The sequence below is a fragment of the Gymnoscopelus microlampas genome (assembly GCF_963454915.1).
Source record: "Gymnoscopelus microlampas genome assembly, chromosome: 12".
In the NCBI taxonomy this organism is placed as follows: domain Eukaryota; kingdom Metazoa; phylum Chordata; class Actinopteri; order Myctophiformes; family Myctophidae; genus Gymnoscopelus; species Gymnoscopelus microlampas.
In genome coordinates, this window is record NC_139949.1 from 8,860,813 (window position 1) to 8,884,054 (window position 23,242).

General features: G+C 43.1%; 1 protein-coding gene across 3 annotated transcripts in view; it reads right to left on the minus strand.

The window, feature by feature from the left end:
• LOC311056626 (rho GTPase-activating protein 7) overlaps positions 1 to 23,242 on the minus strand; it is a 48,538-nt gene that overhangs the window by 13,638 nt on the left and 11,658 nt on the right. The window contains exons 2-15 of one of the 3 annotated variants that reach the window (XM_084073396.1): positions 21,779 to 21,850; positions 18,445 to 18,526; positions 17,749 to 17,812; positions 17,127 to 17,207; positions 16,376 to 16,587; positions 15,570 to 15,953; positions 14,838 to 15,072; positions 12,025 to 12,199; positions 11,231 to 11,532; positions 9,570 to 9,847; positions 7,571 to 7,723; positions 6,203 to 6,362; positions 3,411 to 3,609; positions 381 to 597 (exon numbers count right to left, since the gene is read on the minus strand). In XM_084073396.1, the coding sequence (XP_083929522.1) occupies positions 381 to 597; positions 3,411 to 3,609; positions 6,203 to 6,362; positions 7,571 to 7,723; positions 9,570 to 9,847; positions 11,231 to 11,532; positions 12,025 to 12,199; positions 14,838 to 15,072; positions 15,570 to 15,953; positions 16,376 to 16,587; positions 17,127 to 17,207; positions 17,749 to 17,812; positions 18,445 to 18,526; positions 21,779 to 21,850 (2,614 nt within the window). Of the gene's footprint in view, positions 1 to 380; positions 598 to 3,410; positions 3,610 to 6,202; positions 6,363 to 7,570; positions 7,724 to 9,569; positions 9,848 to 11,230; positions 11,533 to 12,024; positions 12,200 to 14,837; positions 15,073 to 15,569; positions 15,954 to 16,375; positions 16,588 to 17,126; positions 17,214 to 17,748; positions 17,813 to 18,444; positions 18,527 to 21,778; positions 21,851 to 23,242 lie in introns of all 3 variants that reach the window. The other 2 variants (XM_084073395.1, XM_084073394.1) reach the window with 2 other exon arrangements.

The following is a 23,242-nucleotide window of genomic DNA, read 5'->3' on the forward strand; positions in this document are numbered from 1 at the left end:
CGCATGACCGTTTTTCCCCACAGGAAACAGATTCGGAGATATAGGCGTTTCAAAGTAGGAAATAGACAGGAAGCGGATGGGGGGAAAAAAAGTGTTTCCGGTGAGCGATCTGGCACTTCCTTCGCAGGATTACAATGGGTGCTCCCAGAGCTGCTCTAGCCCCGCCCGCGCGGAGAAAAACGAAAAAAACAAAAAGACTGAAATCACGGTTCAGACCGTGTTCGGCACCGAAGCTTCGGAACCGCCACTATGTAAACACACGGTTCAGACCGTGTTTGGCACCCGATGTGTTAAGTACATTTTGATGCCAATACTTTTGAACTTTTACTCAAGTAACATTTTAAACACTACGCTTTTCAGTATGAGAAGCTGTGGTTTACCTGGGCTGCGCGTGGTGGTCTCTGTTGAGCATGTTGAGGTGGAACAGCGAGGGGGCCAGGCACACGGCCAGGTTGGTGGGGGTCATCTGGTTCTCGTGCACGCAGGCTACCACGTCGGCCAGGAAGAGCAGCAGCGTCCGCAGGGCCTCACAGTGCTCGTCCGGGAGCAGCAAGATGGCCGCCTGGCACGCTGCCAGCTGCTGGTCTTTGGGGAAGTCTGTGTGGAGGAGGAAGAGAGGTTGAGCCTCAAAATCCATACTGCAAGAATACATTGTCACTGTCGGGTTCGAAACCTCTCATCTCAATATTTCATATTTCAACGTATTTATGTTTTTCTTTTTTTTCTTCTTTTAATTGATGCCCTACTTGATCGTACAACGGGTGTCAAAAGTAGCAGATCTGTAACCTCGAAACGCAGCACGAAGCGACACGTTCCGAGCTTGTAGATCTGCTACTTTTGCTGTCTTTTGCTGTGAATTTGAATCCTGAAAAGTAACCGTTTTGGACATATGAGGTTTCCACCCGACAGAGACGATAATATTGTTGCTGTCGGGCAGAAACCTATTGTCTCAATTTGTCAACTTTTTCATGTTTTTTTGTTGTTGTTTTTTTCGTAAATTGATACCCTACTTCAGGGGTTCTCAAACGTTTTTATGCCACGACCCCATATTACGAGGGATTTTTTTAATGTCTTTTCTTGTGCTGCTTCTTGATCTCGGTCACCGGTCGGTGTTGTTGGCGGAGCTGTAAGCTGTGTGTGTGTGTGTGTGTGTGTGTGTGTGTGTGTGTGTGTGTGTGTGTGTAGTGGCCGTCCTCTTCACCGGGACGACCTCACTTTTTTTTTTCTTGATTGCCAATGCACGACCCCAACGGCACCTTGCTGCAACCCCACTTTGGGTCGCAACCCATAGTTTGAGAACCGCTACCCTATTTCATCGTACAAATGCGTCACGCAAAAGTAGTGAAAACAGCAGATCTACAAGCTGTAGATCGGCTAGTTTTCACACCAAAAAATGAACAGTTGCATACAAGGTTTCCACGCGACAGCAACAATATGTACCTACATAGTATCAATGATAACATTTGATTTATTTTCTCTCCTTCTTGGTTCTCCCTCATATGTCTTGGCCAATTTTAAAATCTACAGCAGTATCAGTTCGGGGCGCTGCAGTAGATTGATAGAACAATACTAGACTGCAACCTAATTCTGTTCGGTGTGTATGCCCATTGTGAATGTGCTGATTGCTTGTTTTTGTTACTTAAGCTTGTGTTTTTTTCTTGCCCACAATGATAAAATGCACATGGCAGGTTAGACAGATGCTAGGTTCATTGTTTAGCCTACAAGGAATCCTAGTTCCAATGTAGCCTACAGATTATTATTTTGATAGTAATTGTTTACTTTAGACTGATGCTAGGTTTTTGGTTTACCTATAGTTTACTGAGTCATTGCACTGTCTCTCTGCATTTGATGCATGTGTTTACCTTGCTTAATGTAAGTCGCTCTGGATAAAGGAATACACCCCTTTTTTCCTGTCAATTACAGAGATTTGTGTTTGTTCTGTCACATTCGTGAGCCAATATTTGACTAATTGAATTTAATAGGAGACCAATCTAAACAAGAGCAAAACCATATTTAAGACATTATCTTTGAACCCTCAACATCAGCATCTAGACTCATCAGTGATTACACTGTGAGAGTTGTTTTGGAGTTTGTATTATTAAAATAAATAGTTTTGCATTGGTCTCCAACCACAGCAGACGCCGCAAATATTTAATTATTGGAACAGGAATGTGAGGTATTTTTACTTTACTGGAGTATTTCCAATTTTCAGTACTTTTACTTCTACTCCACTACATCTCAGAGGCAAATGTTATACTTTTACAACACTACAATTATTTGAAAATTTGATTTACTAGTTACTTAGTAGATTTTGACACATTTCGGCCATTTGAATATAGCCGATCTACAAGGTCGCGATGTGATGCATTGTGAGCTTAATCAGCTATTTTCAAAAGATTTTTATACATTTGAAAAACTTGGAAATTGGACATTCTGCATAATTGCCACTTTCTACTTTCTAAGTACATTTTGATTCTAATACTTTTGTACTTTTACTCAAGTAAATTCTGAATTCCGGACTCTTGTAACAGAGTATTTCTACATTGCAGTATTGATACTTTAACTAAGTAAAAAAATGTAGTACTTTTTCCACCACTGCCGGACACTGCACTTCATTGGGTTTTCGAGACACATGAAGGAGAGACATACAGTACATACAGACAGACATACAGTACATATACAGTATACATTGATTCCCTGAATTCATACACAGATATTTTGAAACGCATACTTTGTGACGTGTGAGAGTAGTTGTTCCCAACACTAGTAGAATGCTGTTATTCTTTTCTTTTTCTACCTCAACAAGTGAATAATTGTATTCAGCTGGTGTATCATGTGTACCTGCAGGCTGAAAACACTACAGGCCTTCAAAGAACAGACTCATACATCATTAATATTTAACGTGTGCTGTCTGCTCTTCTCCACATGACATGGATTTGTCTCAATGTTTCTGAAGGAAAACGCTGCAATTGTTCAACTGGGAGCTCGAGTGAGTTCTACTTTCTTTTAGTTTGGGTCCCGACGGTGGAGCAGAGATGGAAGAAGTACTCACATGTGTTACTTAAGTACAAGTATCAATATTGCAATGCAGAAATGCTCTGTTGCAAGTGAAAGTCTGGTATTCAAGATTTACTTGAGTAAAAGTATAAAAGTATTGGCATGAAAGTGTACTTAAAGTACCAAAAGTAAAAGTACTCACAGAATGTCCCATTTCACAAGTTTTTAAATGTATAAAGATAATTAGCTGAAGTGAATGGCTGAAGTGTTTAATGTATTGATTAACCTTTGACTGTACTACCTGCACTGTTAATGACCGTGTTAATTAAGTATTCAAATCAAGAAAACTGGAAATGCTATGCTATGCTATGCTATGCTATGCTATGCTAATGCTAAATACTGAAGCTGCTTACACTGGTAGATGTGCAGGAAGGATTCACACAGTCTGCTGGAGAACAGAGGTTCAGGCAGGTCTCTGAAGTACTGCTTCACCATGTCGGCCACGTCGAACGCCGACTGGCCCTCGAACCGCACGCCGTCCGGGTCCGACTCCACCACGTCCCTCAGGTACTGGATACGAGACTTCACCCCCGACTTACGGAAAAGACCCACCTGGAGAGAGACGTGATCATCATAATCGTTTCCATGTTGGAATAGTCGATCTACAATCTTGTACATATTTCCACTATATACAGTACCAGTCAAAGTATGGACAAATCTTCTCATTCAATGTCTTTTTCTATTTTCTACAGTGTATATTAATTGGAATGATGTAGTAAACAAAAGAGTGTTGAACAAACCAAAATATGTTATTCTTCAAAGTATATTAAAATAGCTATATTGAAAGTAACTATTCTTAGTAGCCACAATTTGTTTTGATGCCGTACACGCAAATTAACAGCACCTCAGATTAGTGCCCACGAATAGGCTTCACAGAGTTCAAGTAGCAGACACATCTCAACATCAACTGTTCAGAGGAACCCAATCTATTTAAATATCGTTGTTGTCGGGCAGAAACCTCCTATCTCCATAATATAACTTTTTTCTGTTTTTTGATAAATTAAAGAAAGGTAGCATGCGGAGGCTTAAAGTGGCATACAATGATGCCCTGAGGGGTAACCGTCTTCCATGCCGACATCTCGCCACTCCGACTAGTGGCTTCCGCGTGCGGTTAGGGTTAGGGTGAGGGTTAGGTATAGGGTTCGTTAACGTCGGAAAGGCGACATGTCGGAAAGCCGCCATGTAACCGCCCTGAGGATACTACTTAAGGTCCCTAGATGGCAGAGTGCCAGTCACTTGTTTGTAACATGTGGAATCCACACTTGTGAGGCTCTCTTAACACTAGCATGACTGAGGTTTCATTTATACCTACACAGCCTGAAATACGATCATTTTGATCCCCAAATAAGGCTATCCTATTGGCTACTGTCTCACCTCTGTGCTCCAGACCAGCTCACAGCTTCTCCCCCAAACCGTGGGGGGTTCCATTGTCTTCTAAATAGCCATTAACATCTCAATTGCACTCTGCTCAGTCAGTGAACCCACATAATGTTGTTGTTGTAAGCAGGCACAAACATTATAAAATAGTAATGTAGTATGTATGTATGTATATATATATATATATATATATATATATATATATATATATATATATATATATATATATATATATATATATATATATATATATATATATATATATATATATATAATAGTATTATAAAATGTAATGGTAACAGCAGATTCTGTATGTAAAATCTTTATAAAAAAAAGCGTATAAAACAGCGCAATCTGTAGCGTCACATTAAACTCTCTTCAGTGAAACATGGAGCCTATGAACGCTGAAGCCACTGTCTAATTACGTGACTATCTCCATTGTCCAAAACACATGGATATCTCTTGACAAACCAATATTAGTATTATTCATAATAATACTATTCACATTATTTGCCTATTATGCCTAAGTAAAGCGTCTCCCTGAACTTCTATCATCACTTTCCACATCGCTGACAACAGCGCAACACGTGAACACGTTGGTATGTTTCCACATGTGACCAATCCTGCGCAAAATATCTGATCTACAAGCACAAAACAGTTGCTGAGTGACAATCTGTATGCTTGTAGATCTATTCTTTTTCCGCTGCTTTGCAATGAAAGTGAAAGTTAAAACGGGTTGCCAAATATTGAGAGAGAAATAAGCAGGCAGGTCTATGAAAATGTTACTGCATGCGTTTTGCCCTGAGAAAACAGTGAGACATGAAGCATTGTTAAGTGAAATTGAATTCTTAACTATATATATAACTAGTAACTGAAGTTTTCAAATAGCCTAATTGTAGTGGAGTAAAAGTATGCATGAAGCTAATCTAAACAATATGAAAATATATATATATCTGTAAAGTAACTAGTAACTAAAGTTTTCAAATAATTGTAGTGGAGTAAAAGTACAAGATTTGCCTCTGAGGTGTAGTGGAGTAGAACATTATTACCATTATGATGTAATTATATGGGTAATTATAATAACAATAATAATAATAATTGAAAGACGTGGAAATCAAGCCCAACGTGCTTATAATAAGCAGACATGGCAACATAGACTCGACAGCGCAGCAGAGAACTGATGCGCTGCGGGCCGCTCTGTGGGGGGTCTCGAGGTGTAAAGTGCTCTACCCTGGGGGAGAGAGGGGGAGAGCGGTCAATTTAGCCAAAATATGACGACTGGGATGGTATATATGGTATATAATTCATATTTATAATACGTTTCAGAAAAAAAAAAAACGGAGATGATTTGAAACAAATATTTAGGAAAAGTCATGAAAGGGGAACTTTCTCAGAGCTTCACGAGAGAAGATAATCCACTTTAAATTCTCAAAATCGGTCATGTTGATGGCTTAGTCATGCAAGTGTTAAGACACTCTATGTATGGATTCATGTCTCGACTGGAAGAGTCCCAGAACAGTATTATTGAGGATATAGTAAATCCTGGGAAGAGCTGTCTCCGGTACTCGTCCAGGCTGCGTAAACACTGGAGAGTCAGCCTCTATGTATGATTCTATGTTTTTTTTTAATGTTTTTTATTTGTATTTGTTGTGTTATATGTACTCTATGGACCCCCTGTGTGTCTGGAATAAAGTTTGAATTGAATTGAATTAATGTAAATGTTCCAGTGTTGAATGCCAAAGAAACACAATGAAAACGGTTTGTTAACCTGGTCCAGGCAGTGGTTTCGGAGGTAGACCAGCGCTCTGAGGATGCTGGGAGGGAGGGGGTCTCCTGTCCTCTGAGCGCTGACCAGCAGGGGGACTCCAAACACCCTGCGACCTTTCACCTCTGACCCCTTGACCTTCCTCGGAGACTTGGGCACCGTCCTGATGAGGGGGGAGAGAGAGAGCGCGAGAGAGAGAGATTCATGTGTTGATAACTTATTGCCACAATGCTGCAATAGCAGTAACCAGTGGTGGACAATAACAAAGTAGGCTACATTTACTTCAGTACAGTAGGCTACTTTAGAACATTAAAAAATATTACTATCTGTACTTTACTTGAGTATTTGCATTTTTGGATACTTATGTCTTCCACAAAATTTTGTGAAAGTCATATATTGTACTTTTAACCCGCCACATTTCAAGGAGGGTAAACAAAGTGGTCTACATTAGGAATCAACCACTTGAGACCTTTTTTTCCAAACATAGTGAAAATGGTAGATCTACAAGCTCTACAACACGGACACCCCATTTTGAGAAGCACTAGTTTACACTTTATAACCCCTTCCAGCCGACGACAATAACCATTTAAAAAATTATTATATATATGATTGGTCGTAGGCTACCAAGTAGCTACAATACCAGATAATACAAGATAATACAAGCTCACAATGCATCGCACCTTAACTGCTATTTTCAGGACATTTTGAAATCAGAGTCAGCCTTCATCCACAGTCTGTCTGTCTGTCTGTCTGTCTGTCTGTCTGTCTGTCTCTTTCTCTCTCTAGGTGAGTTCCTCTGGGAGCCTCCAGGGGGTAGCACCGAACTCTCTCCGTCTTTCAAGAGAAGACACAGTATTGCAGTTGTTGTGTTTCTCAACACTGATACATAATAGATGAACTTATAAAAGACAATTTCACCCTGTTGCACCGTCTCCCTACTCTACCCTAACGCACGTCGGCACACACGCTGGCACACGTTGGTATCACTCACTGTACTTGTGAGGACATCAACATTTTAGGTGCCGCCTTTTATAAATGCCATTTCCACCTGCCAGTTTAACCTTAAAAACATTTACAGACATACAAAAAAAATCTCCAATCAGGCATCTCTAACCCCTAACCCCTAAATGGTCTAATCCTAACCCTAACCCTAACCTGAGTCTTTTCCTAACTGTATAATCCCAACTCCCCAAATCTTTTTCAACCATAAAACAACAATTTCTCTTGTGCGGACAAGACTGTCCAATGTCTTAGTTTTAGTCATCGTAAATTAGTTTTTATTTAGTTTTCGCCTGAGAAAAAAGGTAGTCCACGAACATTTTCCGTCGTAGTTTTAGTCGACGAAATCAACACTGACACAAAGGCTCTCACCAGTTCCAGCCCTGCTTGCTGCTGGGGGAGTACTTGTCCATGAGAGAGGTGAGTTTGAGCAGAGACAGCTTCTGGAGGAGGTGCATTTGGGACACGGACAGGCCGTCTATCCCGGGCCGATGGGAGACACCACACTCACTGGGGAGACTCGGCCTGTGGCAGGACAAAACACAGTGAACACAGGTAAGAATTCACAACATGTAAACCAGTGACAGCCAAAGGTGTGTCCACAAAATACCAGTACAGTCCTGGCGTTTTGACAGTAGACTAGGGTTAGATTCGCGGGGAGGGGATCCATGCCTCTGCTTATGATCATATATCCACCCTCTGGTCATTCATTTTTTTATTGGTCTCAGGCATCCATTCAGATACATATTAAACATGATTTGAAAATGATCGGGACGGGTTGATCATCTCTGAGCAAATCGGGAGGCTTAAGAATGTATCTTTCAACCCCTCACACTACAGGATTATCTTGCAGATAATCACTTCCGATCAGGTGAGAATAATATCTTCCTGATTATCCTGTAGTATGAGTTGGGCTTGACTCATTCAATCCGGGAACGCATACTGTATCATTTTAGATTTTCTTTTTTAGCTATAACCATTGTTTTAGACTTGACTATTCAAAAATAGCAGATCTACAAGCTTGTAGCGCTACGAGCTTGTAGATCTGCAATTTTTTTTGGAAGAATCGTGAAAATGTGTGCACATCTTTTAATATATTTTTGAATGGGAAAACTTTTAACTCAAATCTTTGCTTCTGGGGATTCTACAAATGTTTTCTAAATCCTAACAGTTTCTTTTTTTTTTTACTTGTTGTTTTAATATCAGTAGTTCTCAAACCTTCTTTTTCAAAAATAGCAGATCTACAAGCTCATAGCGCGGCACTCGGTGCCGCGCTATGAGCTTGTAGATCTGCTATTTTTGAATAGCCCAAAGAAATCTTAAAGTGACACAGATGCGTTCCCGGTCTTAATGGGTTAAACCTCGCCATTTTGACAGCAAAGTATCCCTTTATCTAGTACTAGAGTTTCGGGGGGCTACGCCCCCCTCAACCCCAGCCGCGCACGGGGCCCAGCGTGGGTGCGTGTATATTGGGGTACCCAAATCGCCGGAGTAAAAGTGTCCAAAAGGAAAAAAAAAAAAAAAAAAAAAAAAAATGTTAATAGTGATTGTTACTTTGGTGGTCCGTGGACCCCCTGGTGGTCCGCCGACCCCTGTGAGTGTTGGGACCCCCGGGGACCCCCCTGGAACATGGCGGAGCCCTTCGGCATTTTTTTTTTTTTTTATGGACGGTTTGCTTGTTTCTGTCGCTTGTTTTTTAAAACCTGGCAGCAAACTTGGCAACCCGACTGACATCACTGACCTATCCTTGGTATTTGTACTTCCGGGTTGCATAATGATGACATCACTGTCGATTCCTGTGGTGTCATGAACCTAGGCAGGTTTGTTTACCAGATTACCGTGGGCAGCGTGCTGTGCTGTGGCTGTTTGTTTTTGTGTTTGGGATGAACATGGCACGTGAAGGACGGACATATTGTGATCGAGACATGAGTGAAGTGAAAGTAACGGGCTGGGTGGAACAAAGGAGGTACGTAAGAAGGGGGGGGGGGGTTGAAGCAAAGGAGCTGTGTGTGTGCTGTTGTGGAGGACATGGGCAGGGTGCAATGGCGGCCGCTCGTGTTGTTTCGGCGAAACCCGTCGCCGTGCGGTGTCGGTGGTGTGCACGGTAAACGGTACGAAGCTGGCTCCCCTTCCGTTTTGTCCGACATTTGGTGAGTAGAATTAATTATGTTGCGCGGTGGAAAAGGTGTAGTGAGCAATGAGATGTCCCCTACGCGACGCGTAAATTCAGCGCGGCCGCCGTGGCGAGTCAGTTGGCGACATGTGGTCTGGCGGTGCGTTGTTTATTCGATAACAGAGCTGTGGGGTGTTGCACCTAGGGTGCGGAAGTCGCTCGCCATTTATATAGTTAGATAGCGTGTTTGTGTCTCACCTTCTCTCGGGCCGCAGGGGTGACGGGGCGGCCCCCTCCTCCTCCTCCTCGGGGCGTCGGACCTCCAGGTGGATGTGGGACGGGGAGGAGGGGCGGTGCGGGGAGGAGCGCTGGGCGGGGGAGGCCCTGGAGGAAGAGGAGGGCGACGAGGAGGAGGAGGAGGGGGAGTCGTCGGAAAGGTCCTGGGACCAGGAGGACACCAGGAGACTGATCCTCTCCATGACGCTGTCCAGAGCGGAGAACATGTCCCCCTCCATGTCCAGAAGACCACCCACCTGCTAGGACAGAGAGCCTGTATGTTACACTTATAAATCATCTAAACCACTGTCTGTTTCCCCAAACACTGGGTCGGGACCCATTTGTGGATCACGGACCGATTTATTTTTGAGCGGTGTAGCCGCTCCTATAAGTGGCGTTGGGAATTCGTCTTTCCCTGTACTGTGATTGGCTGACTCTATTCAGACCCTTTGCTTTGATTGGCTAGCGAGACGCATGATGAAATAATAGCCTATAAATAGCACCACGCACTTCAAAAAATCATTTTTTTTTTAAAGTGAGCTTCCATCACTGTGATGACCACTGTTGTTTCTAAATAACACCGCTCACTTCACACTGGGTGTGATTTTTTTTTTTTATTAAAGATAAATATCCCTTTTTTAATTTCCTACAACATTTTTTATAGTTTTTTTCAATAAATCTAAGTAATAAGAAAAGAAACAAGAGCAAGTGAAGATATAATTTGCATAGTAACTAGCATCAAGAAGGGATACAAGGAGAGTTAAGTGTGAGTCTGAAGAGGTGAGTGCTAGGGGGTGAGGTGGAGTCTGAAGAGGTGAGTGCTAGGGGGTGAGGTGGAGTCTGAAGAGGTGAGTGCTAGGGGGTTAAGTGGAGTCTGAAGAGGTGAGTGCTAGGGGGTGAGGTGGAGTCTGAAGAGGTGAGTGCTAGGGGGTGAGGTGGAGTCTGAAGAGGTGAGTGCTAGGGGGTGAGGTGGAGTCTGAAGAGGTGAGTGCTAGGGGGTGAGGTGGAGTCTGAAGAGGTGAGTGCTAGGGGGTGAGGTGGAGTCTGAAGAGGTGAGTGCTAGGGGGTGAGGTGGAGTCTGAAGAGGTGAGTGCTAGGGGGTGAGGTGGAGTCTGAAGAGGTGAGTGCTTGGGGGTGAGGTGGAGTCTAAAGAGGTGAGTTTTCAGATTACGGCAGAAAATTGAGAGTGATGCTTTCACTCCAATATTTTTTCAAAGATTGTACTTTTGACTCCAGTACATTTTTAGGAAGGAAAAAAGGTTGATTTGATTGCCTGGTTAACCCATTGAGACCTGCATCTGTGTCATTTTTTGATTTGAGCTAAAAAACATTATTTTACACTTTGGCTATTCAAAAATTGTGAAAATTGGTGCAAATCTTTGAATATATGTTGTTTAAAGCAAACATTTTTAACTCAAATCTTTGCGTCTGGGGGTCCCTGGAACAAAACATTTTGAGATGGAGGTCCGTGGCCAAACACATATCCTTTTGGGGTTCCTTGACATGAAAAAGATGGAGCACCACTGATACAGAAACATACGTTTTTAAGGAGACATGTAGAATCGGCTTCAGGTCTTAATGGGTTAAATAAAGGTTTAAAAAGCAAAAGCAAAAAAAAATAAAAATAAAAGTCTCAGACTCACCCTCTCCTCTCCTTCTGGCTCCTTCCCATCACCTCGTGCCACAAACAGGCAACTTGGGCGCTCGTCCGGCACGTTGTCGTAGATACTGGCGCGGTGATCCGCCTCTCCTTCTGCTCCGGTTCCGCCCCCAGCCCCGCCCACACCGCCATCACCGGCGGCGTCAGGGTGTGGGGCCTGCTGCTGCCGGACTGCGCCGCTGCGGCTGCAGCCCTGTCGCCCGCGGTAACCGTGGAAGCTGCCCGTCCGCCAGTTGACGGAGGAGGCAGAGGAGGAGTCGATGCCGGGCAGTGTTGGGCTCGTTACTAAAAAAATATAATATATTACTCGTTACTCAATACTCTTTTCAAAGGTAATATTGTTATATTACTGATTACTCCCTGCCAAAAGTAACTTTTGGTTAAATGTGTACCCTCCACCGAGTTAAATTAACCACTTATACTTAGTAAATCGTCGACCTGAGTTGGCCATGTACTTGGACCGCTTTTTTCCCTCGACACCAAATCTCTACGGGTGAACATGTAGATCAGCTATTTTTTTCAAATATTCCCCCCCCCAGAATTTGGATGCTGGGGTTCATGTGGTTAATACTATCTTAGACTGAGATCAAATGGATTTACATCCCTTCTAGATACGGAAAATAATTGTAACAAAATGGTAACAAATTACTTTTGGGAAGTAACTGTAATATTGTAAAGTAAAAGTAACTGTAATATTATTACCCAAAACGTTATAGTAATTCGTTATGCTACTCGTTACTGGGAAAAATGATATTACTTTTTTCCCCCATTACTTACCAACACCGACGCCGGGGTGCAGCGGGGGGAGGGGGAGTGGCGTCTGGCGGGAGAGGGAGGAGGGGAACGTCCCCGGTTTGTGTCCCCGGGGAACGTGGAACAGCAGTCTGTCATGGCCGCTGTTGTTGCTGTTGTTTCTGTTGCCGTTGTTGCTGCTGATCTGGGGTCTTTGGTCCTGCAGGGGAAGATGAACCAATTATGTGTATTAAACTAGGGTTGGGAGTCCGGGAACCGGAGGAACCTGGATCCAACACCGAGGAACCGGGAATCGGAATCCCGGTTTTAGAGCTATGTGGACTTCACGTCTGCTATACAATTACAATGCCTGTGGTTCTCAAACATTCTAATTTTAAGGACCATCATAACTCTGAGAGCGTACAAATGGAACCAAATGGACCCGTGAGGGTCCATTTGGTTCCATTTGTACACTCTCGGAGTTACAGACCTGTAGGGGTCCATTTTGAACCCCCTGGATCTCACTTTGAGAACCACTACAATTATATGTACTAGACCATACCCGGTCGGCGCAGCGCATCCGTGGGGGGATATGCGCACATGATCTGGCAACCCGGGAGGCAGTTCGTCCCATAGCTGGGCAGCCCTGTAACCATGGCGACAGTGTTTGACACAAAAACGCTAATAAGAAGCTGAGATTTGATGAAATTGAAAAACGGGCTTCACAGTTGCGTTCAGATGGTAATGGTCAATGGCTGTGTGCAAAATCAGAGCAATTGGTCCAGCCAGTGAGGAGAACCGGGTGTCTTCACCACCACTACAGAGGTTACTAGAATTATAGTAGGATGCAATACTGTATGTATGATTTAATTTGTGTTTATAAAACACGTGGGTGTCACCCCTGACACCCCCTGTGTTACTGTCGAAGTGTCCTTGAGCAAGACACAGAACCCCTAACTGCTCCCGATGAGCAGGTTGGTGCCTTGCATGGTTTCCTCCGCCGTCTATGTGTGAATGTAATGCACATTGTACAGCGCTTTGGATAAATGCGCTATATAAATGTACCATTTGTACACTCTCAGAGTCACACACCCGTTTGGAGTGGACCCCTGGTGGTCCGTAGACCCCACATTGTGAACCAGAGGATTAGAAGTTAACGAGCTAATGAGTTTAATGACCTGCTCTCATTCTTTGGTGTTTTCCTTTTGTGTGTGTTTTTCACACTTTTGTGGCCAGTAATTATAAGACGCCTTGAATAAATGAGCCAACAAGGTCATTTTCACTGGTAAACAAAGCTAAATATTTGGAGAGCAAAGTAATGTTGTTGAGCTCAATGGAAAGCATGCTAATAAACCTGTTGTATACTGTGTAAACAAGCCTGCCAAACACTCTGTTATGCTGTGTTTAATTACAGGCAGTGGTGGACAAAGTATAATACTCCAGTCAATATACTCAAGTATTCAGAAATATACATTATGACGTACATTTTTTTTTTCATATATCTATGTATTGCTGTATTGAAATTCAGAACATAGAAAAGAGGGGGAAAAGAAAACATTTAAATAATAGAGAGAATAGCAGATTTACAAGGTTACAAGACGTAACGGCCCAACACGTTGTGAGCTTGTAGATCAGCTATTTTCTTTTTTTCTTATTTGAGGGTAAAGCCCTATTAAAGAAAAGTTAATTGAAAGTTTTAAGAAATGTAGTGGAGTCAAAAGTGCAATATTTCTATTTGAAATGTAGTGGAGTTTAAGTCATTAGCTTGATTTGATTTATTTTAGAATCAGAACATCTACTACTACAATACTCAAGTAAATGTACTGTACTTAGTTACTGTCCACCACTGTTAACTGGTGTTAAACAATGTTGTTTCAGGATATACCATTTGCCTAATTCTCTCTCTCTCTCTCTCGTATTAAAGGTGTGATAGTTTGCGGGTTAAACAAATACATTATTGTGTTCTGATAGTAATCATAGAGTGTTTGTTCAGTAACAGGGTTCTCCCCATCTCTACGGCTAAGTAGAGAATACGTTTTCATGGGACACCAATTTCATCCAGTCAGGAAAGAGAATTCATCTGCTTCAAATTCATAGTGTTCCAATTTTGTCTGCTCACGCACCTGTTTGTCGACTAACCATTTAAAATAGAGTTCCATTTGTACACTCTCAGAGTTATGGTGGTCCTTAAAGGAATAGTTCACCCCAAAGGAAACTTATTTCCTATCAATTGCACACCCCATCAATAGAGTTTTACAAGTGGGTAACCCCAATGGCAGCAGACAACTTTCCACCTGCTAGAGCAGTGGTTCTCAAGCTTTTCAGGACGCGACCCCCCAAAATAATCATATTTGAACTGGAGGACCCCCCAATATAATCATATTTGAACTGGGGACCCTCCATATAATCATATTTGAACTGGGGACCCCCCCACCCTGACAAGCACTTGGAATTGTAGGAGTTGAATGAGTTATTACCTTTAGTTTGACTCGGTTCCACAGATACATATTGTGAAAACAGCCGATCTAAGCTCATAACGCCATTTTCAATATTTCCCTCTTATATTATTTGACAATTTCGCCATGTTTGACCAGTTTTTATAGTATAGTTGGTTGATTATTTTTGATACAGAGATGGTCTTTTTTTCTTTTCTCTCTTTCTTTTTTGTATTACAAAGATCCTAAAAGTCCTTATATTGTCACTTCACTGTCATCTGGGGAACCAACCCCCCCCAAAAAATAAAAAATAATGTGGGGACCTCTCTCGGGATCCCGACCCACAGGTTGAGAACCACTGATTTAAAGGAACACATGGGTTTCAGTTCATGAAGCGATTGAGGTTCTGATGAAAGTACCTACCACCAGCGTGTGTCTGTGAAGCTCCAGTCCCTTGTTCTCCGGATCGTTCTGGGCGGTGCCGACGGCGCTACCGGTGCGTTTAACCGACCTCCGCACCCGGGTGACGGGGCTGGGAGTGCTGACGGTGCTGCTGCTCTCCGATGGACTGGTACTACTGGCGTTACTGCTGCTGGTGCTGGCAGCGTGCGGAGAGGAAGGGGTGGAGGACTCCTGGCTGTCCGGTCGACCGTGTAGCCTGGAGGGACAGCGTGCAGGGATGGTCAATTAACCCAAGATATATCGAAACCGATATTTAGAACCAATAATTGACTTATAACCGGTTAACCGAGAAGCAAGCTCTTGTACACCATAATGTGGAATGAACTACCAAAACCCATTAAAGATCTCGATTCCCTAACCAAACTCAAAACTAAAATAAAGGATGGTTGACCTCGAAATACAAGTGTGCATAGTTTAACTCCTTGAACACCTTGGTAGTAGAATCCCTCCCCCCTTCTCTGTAAATATACCTTTTGATGCTACTGAGTTTTCTACTAATTTGTATTGTATTGTATTACTGATGAATTGAGTACAATGGACCACACTGGAGGCCCCTGGAGCTTTTTGTGTTATCCTTTTAGCATAACCTTTGACTGTACTGCCTGTGTACTGTTAACAATCCTGCTAATAAAGTCAATCAATCAATCAAACCAAAGTGTAATTTTGATTGTAAGCGTTTAACAGTCCCCTGACCTCCTCAGTCTCTCGTCTGTCTCCACGTGGCTCTCCTCCAGCAGCACCGGTCCACTTATCACCAGCCTGGTGGTCCCGCCGCCCGCCCCGGGGGGACCCCTGCTACTCATGCCCCCCATGCTGGGCGCCCCCTGCAGGGCGGGGGAGGGGAGCGCGCTCGACGACGTGCCCCTGAGTCTCAGCCTCTCCATCTTCCTCAGCAGGCTGTGGCCCTTTTTCCTGGGGGGCTTGTCCGGGAAGCAGCGCTCGGCCTCGGAGCTCTGGCCGGAGGAGCCCACGCTGGAGCCCGGGGAGGGGGGCTCCTCGCCGAACGACGTGTCCAGGGACGGAGCCTTGTTGTTGCCGGCGGAACTCCTGAAGACCTCCTGGTCGTCTGCGCTGGTGCTGAGGGGAGATGAGAGGTGATGTTGAAGAATTCAATAAAGTAATAGCTCGTGGAATGGAATCTCTCTTGAAATTCTTTAGTCTTTTTATTTCTTTATCATTTTTTTAAACCAGGTGCATGTTCTAGTACAGAAACCCCCGCCAAAATAATATATATTTATAATATATTTTAACTGGGGACCCCCCACCCTGACAAGGAGTTGTGCCCCAACCCTGTGGAATGCACTCCCCAATACTCTCAGAGAAGACCCCCACCTTCCAAACCTTCAAAACCGCTCTCAAAACCCACCTCTTCAATATTGCTTCCCCAAGCTAACTGCACACCCCACTGTCTCACCATTTCACAGTTTGTATTGATTTTATTCCTTAGTCTTACCCTTACCCAAACTCAATACAGAGGAGTCATGAAAACAAAAAATCACCCAAAGCTGCTGCTACTGGTGTTGGGGCCCCTGTGCGTCTGCCTGGGGCCCCTCAGGGTCCGGTGGCCCTCGCTGTCCGTGCTGCTGGTGCTGTGCAGCGAGCAGGCGTCACATGACGAGGGGGCGGGGTCACGCCGTCCCACCAGGCTGTCAGGGGCGGAGTCAGCGGGGAGGAAGTCCAAGCAGGAGGGAGTGACGTTATCTCCCTCCAACTGGAGGAGGGGTCGATTGAATCATTGTTGAGAGAAAATGAGTCAAGTAAGTTTGAGCAATTTTAGCGATGCTTCATGTAATTTATTCAAATATTACTTACAAAACAGCACATTATGTCAGTGGTTTTCAAACAAAGGACACGTGTAAATCTCAGGGCACAGTATTCATTGTGAAAATAGCCAATCTCACAATCTCACCGCACATGCATTTACATTTTTTAGCCTATAATGACATGCCCGGAATGGAGATGTCAGGTTAAAAGTGGTTAAAATATATAGTGTGATTTAGGGTATAGAATATTGAGTGCACACAAAGAACCGATATAAGTTAACTATAACATTTTGTAGTTGTATACATTGCAATAATATTGTGTAAGTAAGTAAGTAACAAAATCCTAAGACACGCTTAGACTTATGTCTCAAGGCACACCATAGACCACTGACAGGAGTCATTTTGTACTGTAAGTAGCCTACGTTTGGGAAACATATTGACCCTGTTTGGGTAACTTGTAAAGGACATAATGCACATTAAACTGTACCTCCAGACGTGTCCAGTGGCGTGTGCGCGTGTCATAGCGCCACCTAGGGCTGATGCAGCACATCTCTTCATCCACCTGCTCCTGTGCCTGATGAGGAAGAGGAGGTTTACCTACAAACTTGTGTATTGTCTCCCACAATGTTCCAATGCTTCCGTCATACAGTCTGGAGCACGGCAGCTCTGAAAATGGACCCTGGCGTGAAATGATACCCCCCCCCCCTCGTTTTGTCTTTGCAGTCGTGTAAATGTGTCCTACTCGAAATTAGTCAAAGCATTTTAGGCTTGCTGCTTATCACAAATGGGAACAAAAAAAAAGTTTTAAGGATATCTATTTGAAAATATATTTTCAACGGAAATGACGAACAGATGACAGCTTCGGCTTTCGGGGGGTGTAGTTCCAGCCTGTATTTAACATTCAGAGATTGTGGAATTGTTCTTTATATGGCTGCTGTGCATACAGCTTATTGGCGCTCTGTCACTGGGAGATATATGTTTTGTGTGTGTGTGTGTGTGTGTGTGTGTGTGTGTGTGTGTGTGTGTGTGTGTGTGTGTGTGTGGGACCCCCTGCGGTGCGAGGGAGGGTCCGTCGTCACAGAGCTTTACGCCGCTCATTCTCCACTCACCCTGCGCTTTGATCTGCCCAGCTCCACTCTCATCTCCACACACTTGTTTAATGTGCTTATTCTCCTGCATGGAGAGGAGGGGAGGGGAGAGGAGAGGAGAGGAGAGGAGAGGAGAGGAGAGGAGAGGAGAGGAGAGGAGAGGAGAGGAGAGGAGGGGAGGGGAGGGTGAGGAGAGGGAGAGAATGTTACAGTGCAGTGATCTAGAAATAACTCACTAATGTTGTCATCTTGTCATGTCAGCTGTTATGTGTTGAGCAGATAGAGACACATTGCAGGATACAAGCGTGTCCTACTTATGAACCCTCATGCATACAGTACACTGATGCAAGCACGTACGCACGCACGCACGCACGCACGCACGCACGCACGCACGCACGCACGCACGCACGCACGAGAGAGAGAGAGAGAGAGAGAGACATAATGTATATGAGCCTACTGTAAGTTAACTGTCTGCATATCAGCCTGCTAGCATCCTAGCTTTCACTATCCCTACTCTGTGACAGTGTAGACAGACAGACAGACAGACAGACAGACAGACAGACAGACAGACAGACCAATGCATTCTCACTCCCAAGGCGGCAAATGGCTGACGGCTGTACGTCTCGGGTGTGAGAACGAGACTTCCGCATTCCTGGAGTGTAGAAGTGACCGGACGACAGACAGACAGACAGACAGACAGACAGGCAGACAGACTACCTGCAGAGTGAATCCAGGGCCTCTTTGTCCAGGAAGTCATGGTCTCTCCTCACCCAATCAGTGTCCACGGGGAACCTGCAATCTGCCACCAACGAAGAAGAAGAAGAAGAGCAATCACCCACACCGTTGTTTGACATCTTCTGTGAGTCACCATTTATAATGGCTCAATGGATACTATACACTGTCAAATAATATAGTCTTAATTTATAATTTGACACCGAAGAGTAATACAAATAGAACCAAATGGAACCTTATTGGTCCATTTGGTTCCATTTGTATACACTCCCCGTCTCTGCAGTGCTTTAATAAACACAAAATGCCAATTTCATCCAATCAGGAGAGAGAGAGCCCATTTGTCACATTCAATTATATAGTGTTCCATTTCCAATTTCACTTATTTATCCTGTGTCCTATGTATGACTTCTCTCTCCTGATTGGATGACATTGGTAGCCTGACCTGAAAATGTGGCTTCTGTTTAGCGTTTATTAAAGAGTTGTATAGATGTGGACACCTCTATTACTGGTCAAACACTATAGCAGGGGGGTCCAAACCTTTTTCAAAGAGGGCCATATTTGAAAATATGAAAATACCGAAGGCTGCATCTCCTGTCATACTGTCCCTTTGGACCATAACAAAGTCACATACAAATGCATCACATTACAATCATTTTATTAACCCATTAAAACCGGGAAAGCATGTGTCATTTTAGATTTGGTCGTTGGTTATTCAAAAAATAGCAGATACAAAAGCTAACAGCGCGTCACTACGTGCCGTGCTGCAAGCTTGTTCATCTGCTATGTTTGAACATTTTTGAAAATTCTAACATTTTGAAAAGATTTTTTTTAAACACATTCTTCTGGGGGTCCCTTGCACAAAACATTTTCAGATGGGGGTCCGCGGCCAAAGAGTTTGAGAATTAGAAGGCATTTGTAGAATCAGCCTCTAGGTCTTAATGGGTTAAACTACAGTGCCTGTTATTGTAGCCAAACGTAAGCCACTCATCTGTGCTGTGAACAAAATAAAAACAATTCAGCTTTTTTCTTCCATATTCGTGCCCTGTATTGATATTATATTTATGGAGTCCAACACATTGTCTTTTGTTCAAATGGCAGTGTAGCCAAATATAACTAGGTGTGAAAAGGTATCTCTACAAAAAGATATATATATAACATAAAATGCAAATGTCCTTTCTTTCACATCTTGAGAATGAAACAACACAAGGAACAAGCAGTTAGGATTTTTTAATGCCCAAATTAATTCCAAAACACCAACATTTCAATGACTCTACTGGCAGGCCATGAATAATAGATTTTAGGTGGGAAGCTGCGGGCCATATATAATATGTGCCCACGGGCCATGATTGGCCCCCCGGGCTTGCCAGAAGATTAGAATATAGGGCTATTTAAAGCATTTTTTTTTACCATTGAGCTAGTAGAGCCAGCCTGCTTGCCCAGGGGATAAATTGAATCTTGACCATCAGGTCAAAATCCGTGTCAGATCCTGTGTCTAAGTGACCTTTGACACAATCTAAATGTCTCAATAGAAGAGCAGGGAGACTAAATACAACCACCCCACATGTACAGTATAAGTTATATTGTATTAACATACAGACATAATTACATTTTATTCATTAAAAAAGTGACAACGTGCCTGTGACGGCCCCATGGCCTATGTCAGGGTTTGTGTGCACGTTGCTAATATCAATGTCTTTTCAGTGTACTGGGACCTGTTTGGAGAGTGGTGGCAATCAAGGATTGGAGGCAGCTGGCCAGGGCCTCCAATCACTATAAAATAGTCACCTTGCCCAGTAGTCCAGGGGCCAAGCCATATTTTGGTACCACCTAAGGTGACCGTAAAGTTTTTGTATTTTTGTCTTCCTACATGTCTCTAGTTTATATTTTTGTATGATAACCCTTCCAATCTTGTAGCTTAATGGCAGTTATCACTACTTACCGGCTAATGTATCTGCTAGGAGACACAAAGTAGAATCTTTGTGTCTCCTACCGGAAATACACCCGGGCATCAAATTATTGCGACAAAAAAACAAAATATATCCATGCATTCAAGGCTTCATGGGGTGTGCAATTGATAGAAAATAAATCATTTTTTGGGTGAACTCCTCCTTTAAGTTTCCCAGGGGGACTCTCTACCCATTCAGCTATGACCACCCTAGACCAAAGGAGGGTCAACTTTTACAAGCTTATGGAAAGCAGTCTTTTTGCAAACACCAAAAATCTGAGAAGTTATCAATTGCACACCCCATGAAGCCTTGAATACATGGATATATTTTGTTTTTTGTCGCAATAATTTGATGCCCGGGTGTATTTCCGGTAGGAGACACAAAGATTCTACTTTGTGTCTCCTACCGGATTAGCCGGTAGGTAGTGATAACTGCCATTAAGCTACAAGATTGGAAGGGTTATCATACCAAAATATAAACTAGAGACATGTAGGAAGACAAAAATTCAAAACTTTACGGTCACCTTAGGTGGTACCAATTTGTGAAAATATCAGTGTTTGCCCCTGGACTACAGTGCTTCTTTCTCTTCCAGCTGGGCCACACCCGAGCATGGCCACACAGAGCATATTGTTTGTTTGAATCAGTCCCTTAGTTTGTATGGCTGTTTAGTTTCCCGGACAGGTTTTTGTTGGAGACCTTTGCTTTACTTCTTTAAATTATTACTTATTCCATTTATCCCTTGCCTGTTTCCCTTCTTTGTTGTGGTCTGGGAGCCGGACCATAACAGTGCCACTTTAACACTTACTTACTAACACTAACAATAATTATTGAGATATAAGTGTAAGAGTGATACACTCCCACGTTCTGGCTGATACCGACAATTTGCCTCTCCGACCTACTTATTTACTTACGTACTTATATCCCTTCCGCTCCTTTAATATTCTCAAGAAAGAAAATAAAAGAAAATATCATAGTTTATCTTTCATAATTGAAACGAACTGTCCACAGTGGGAGCTGTCGTTGAGGTAAACAAGGCTATTTACTCAGTGACTGGTTCAGTGTACATTCTGCAATGCATGAGGCAGAGAATTAATATTGATATTATTAATAGATGTTTCATATTCATGTTTACAAGTCAGCAGGACACGACACAGCTTTCGTATGCATGTCTGCATGCTGTAAGACTTAAACACGATGTGTACTTCGTCGTATGACAACGTTGTGCGCCGAAAATAGCCGATATACAGGCTCACAACGCGTCGCATACACGACGCGTTGTGAGCTTGTATATCGTCTATTTTCGGTGAGCGACACCGCTGTGAGACGAAGTATAAATGAAGCATTAATATTGCATGAACCGTTTGAATATTTACCTCGGTATAATTGGACGTATTGCGGGAAGCCGGCCGCTTTCAGCCAATCACAAGCTTCCTTGGCCTCAATCTCTGCAAACAAGAGAGGGGAGGGGATGGGAGGGGAAGACAACAATAATTAATATTCAGTTTCCTCTGAAAGTCAATTATGATTACAGCTGCTTACAGAAGTCAGTAGGCCTACTTATTTACCCTGTTACAAGTAAAAGGCCTGTATTCAGAATTTTACTTGAGTAAAAGTACAAAAGTTTGGCATCAAAATATACCTGCAGTACCAAAGTTAACAGTACTCAAACAACAGATCTACAAGTTACAACACACCATGATTTGACACATTATGAAACTTCTTGAATTAAGTGGAATTATAGGCTGATACCGGAGCTCTGTTACTAAGCTGCCATCACGTGTAACGCCACCGGACGATTTGACACATTATGAGCTTGTATATTGGCTATTTGTCCAATGGCCAAAGAATGAACATCTAGAAATCTAAAATCTGAAAAGTAACTTCTAACTACAAATAATAAATGGCAATATTGAGCAAAAAGTACAATATTTCCATTTGAGATGTTGTGGGGTCGAAGCACAAATGAACACAACAATGTTAAATACTCAGGTAAAGTAAAAGTACCTCAAAATTGCACTTCAGTACAGTACTTGAGTAAATGTACTTTGTTACCACCAACTGCTTTACACAATGCTCAGTTTTTAGAGGGAACAAATATTTGCTGTCGGGCAGAAACCACGTATTTCCATTCATAAAATAACGCCATACTTCGTCATACTCCAGTGTCATACAAAAGCACCACAAATACAAGCTGTCAATGCGTCACGGCGCGACGCGTCGTGAGCTTGTCGATCGGCTATTTTTTGCTACTTTTGAATTTGAATCCTGTAAAGTAACAGGTTCAGACATAATGAGGTTTCCACCCGACAGTGACGGGATATTTGTGCTTAATCAGCTTGCCTCTTTGAACCTTAATTAAATTTGCATTCAGGGTGTTTGGTTGAGGGGAGAGAAACGATGACAGGAATAAACAAAGTTAAATGGATGCATAAAGGATGGCACAGGCTATTAATTAACGCTGACTCACTGGAAAAGGGGGGCGCTCTAATTACCGCTAATTGGCTGACTGTGGCAAAGAGGGTCAGAGAGAGAGAGGGGAGGAAATCTCTTTCTGTCGTCGTTCTTTATTATATTTACTATTTCTCTCTGTTTTGTTTTTCCTCCACTGCTCTCTCTCTCTCTCTCTCTCTCTCGCTCTCTCTCTCTCTCTCTCTCTCTCCATCTCTCTCCCCTCTCTCCATCTCTGTCTCTCTCCATCTCCGTCTCTCTCTATCTTTGTCTCTCTCTCTCTCTCTCTGGAGTCAGTTCTGTCTCCTCTGTGTTCAGCACACATCAATCTGTCTCATATCCTCTTTCAGGAGTGTCATTTGGTGTGTCAGGGGATGGCAATTCCCCCC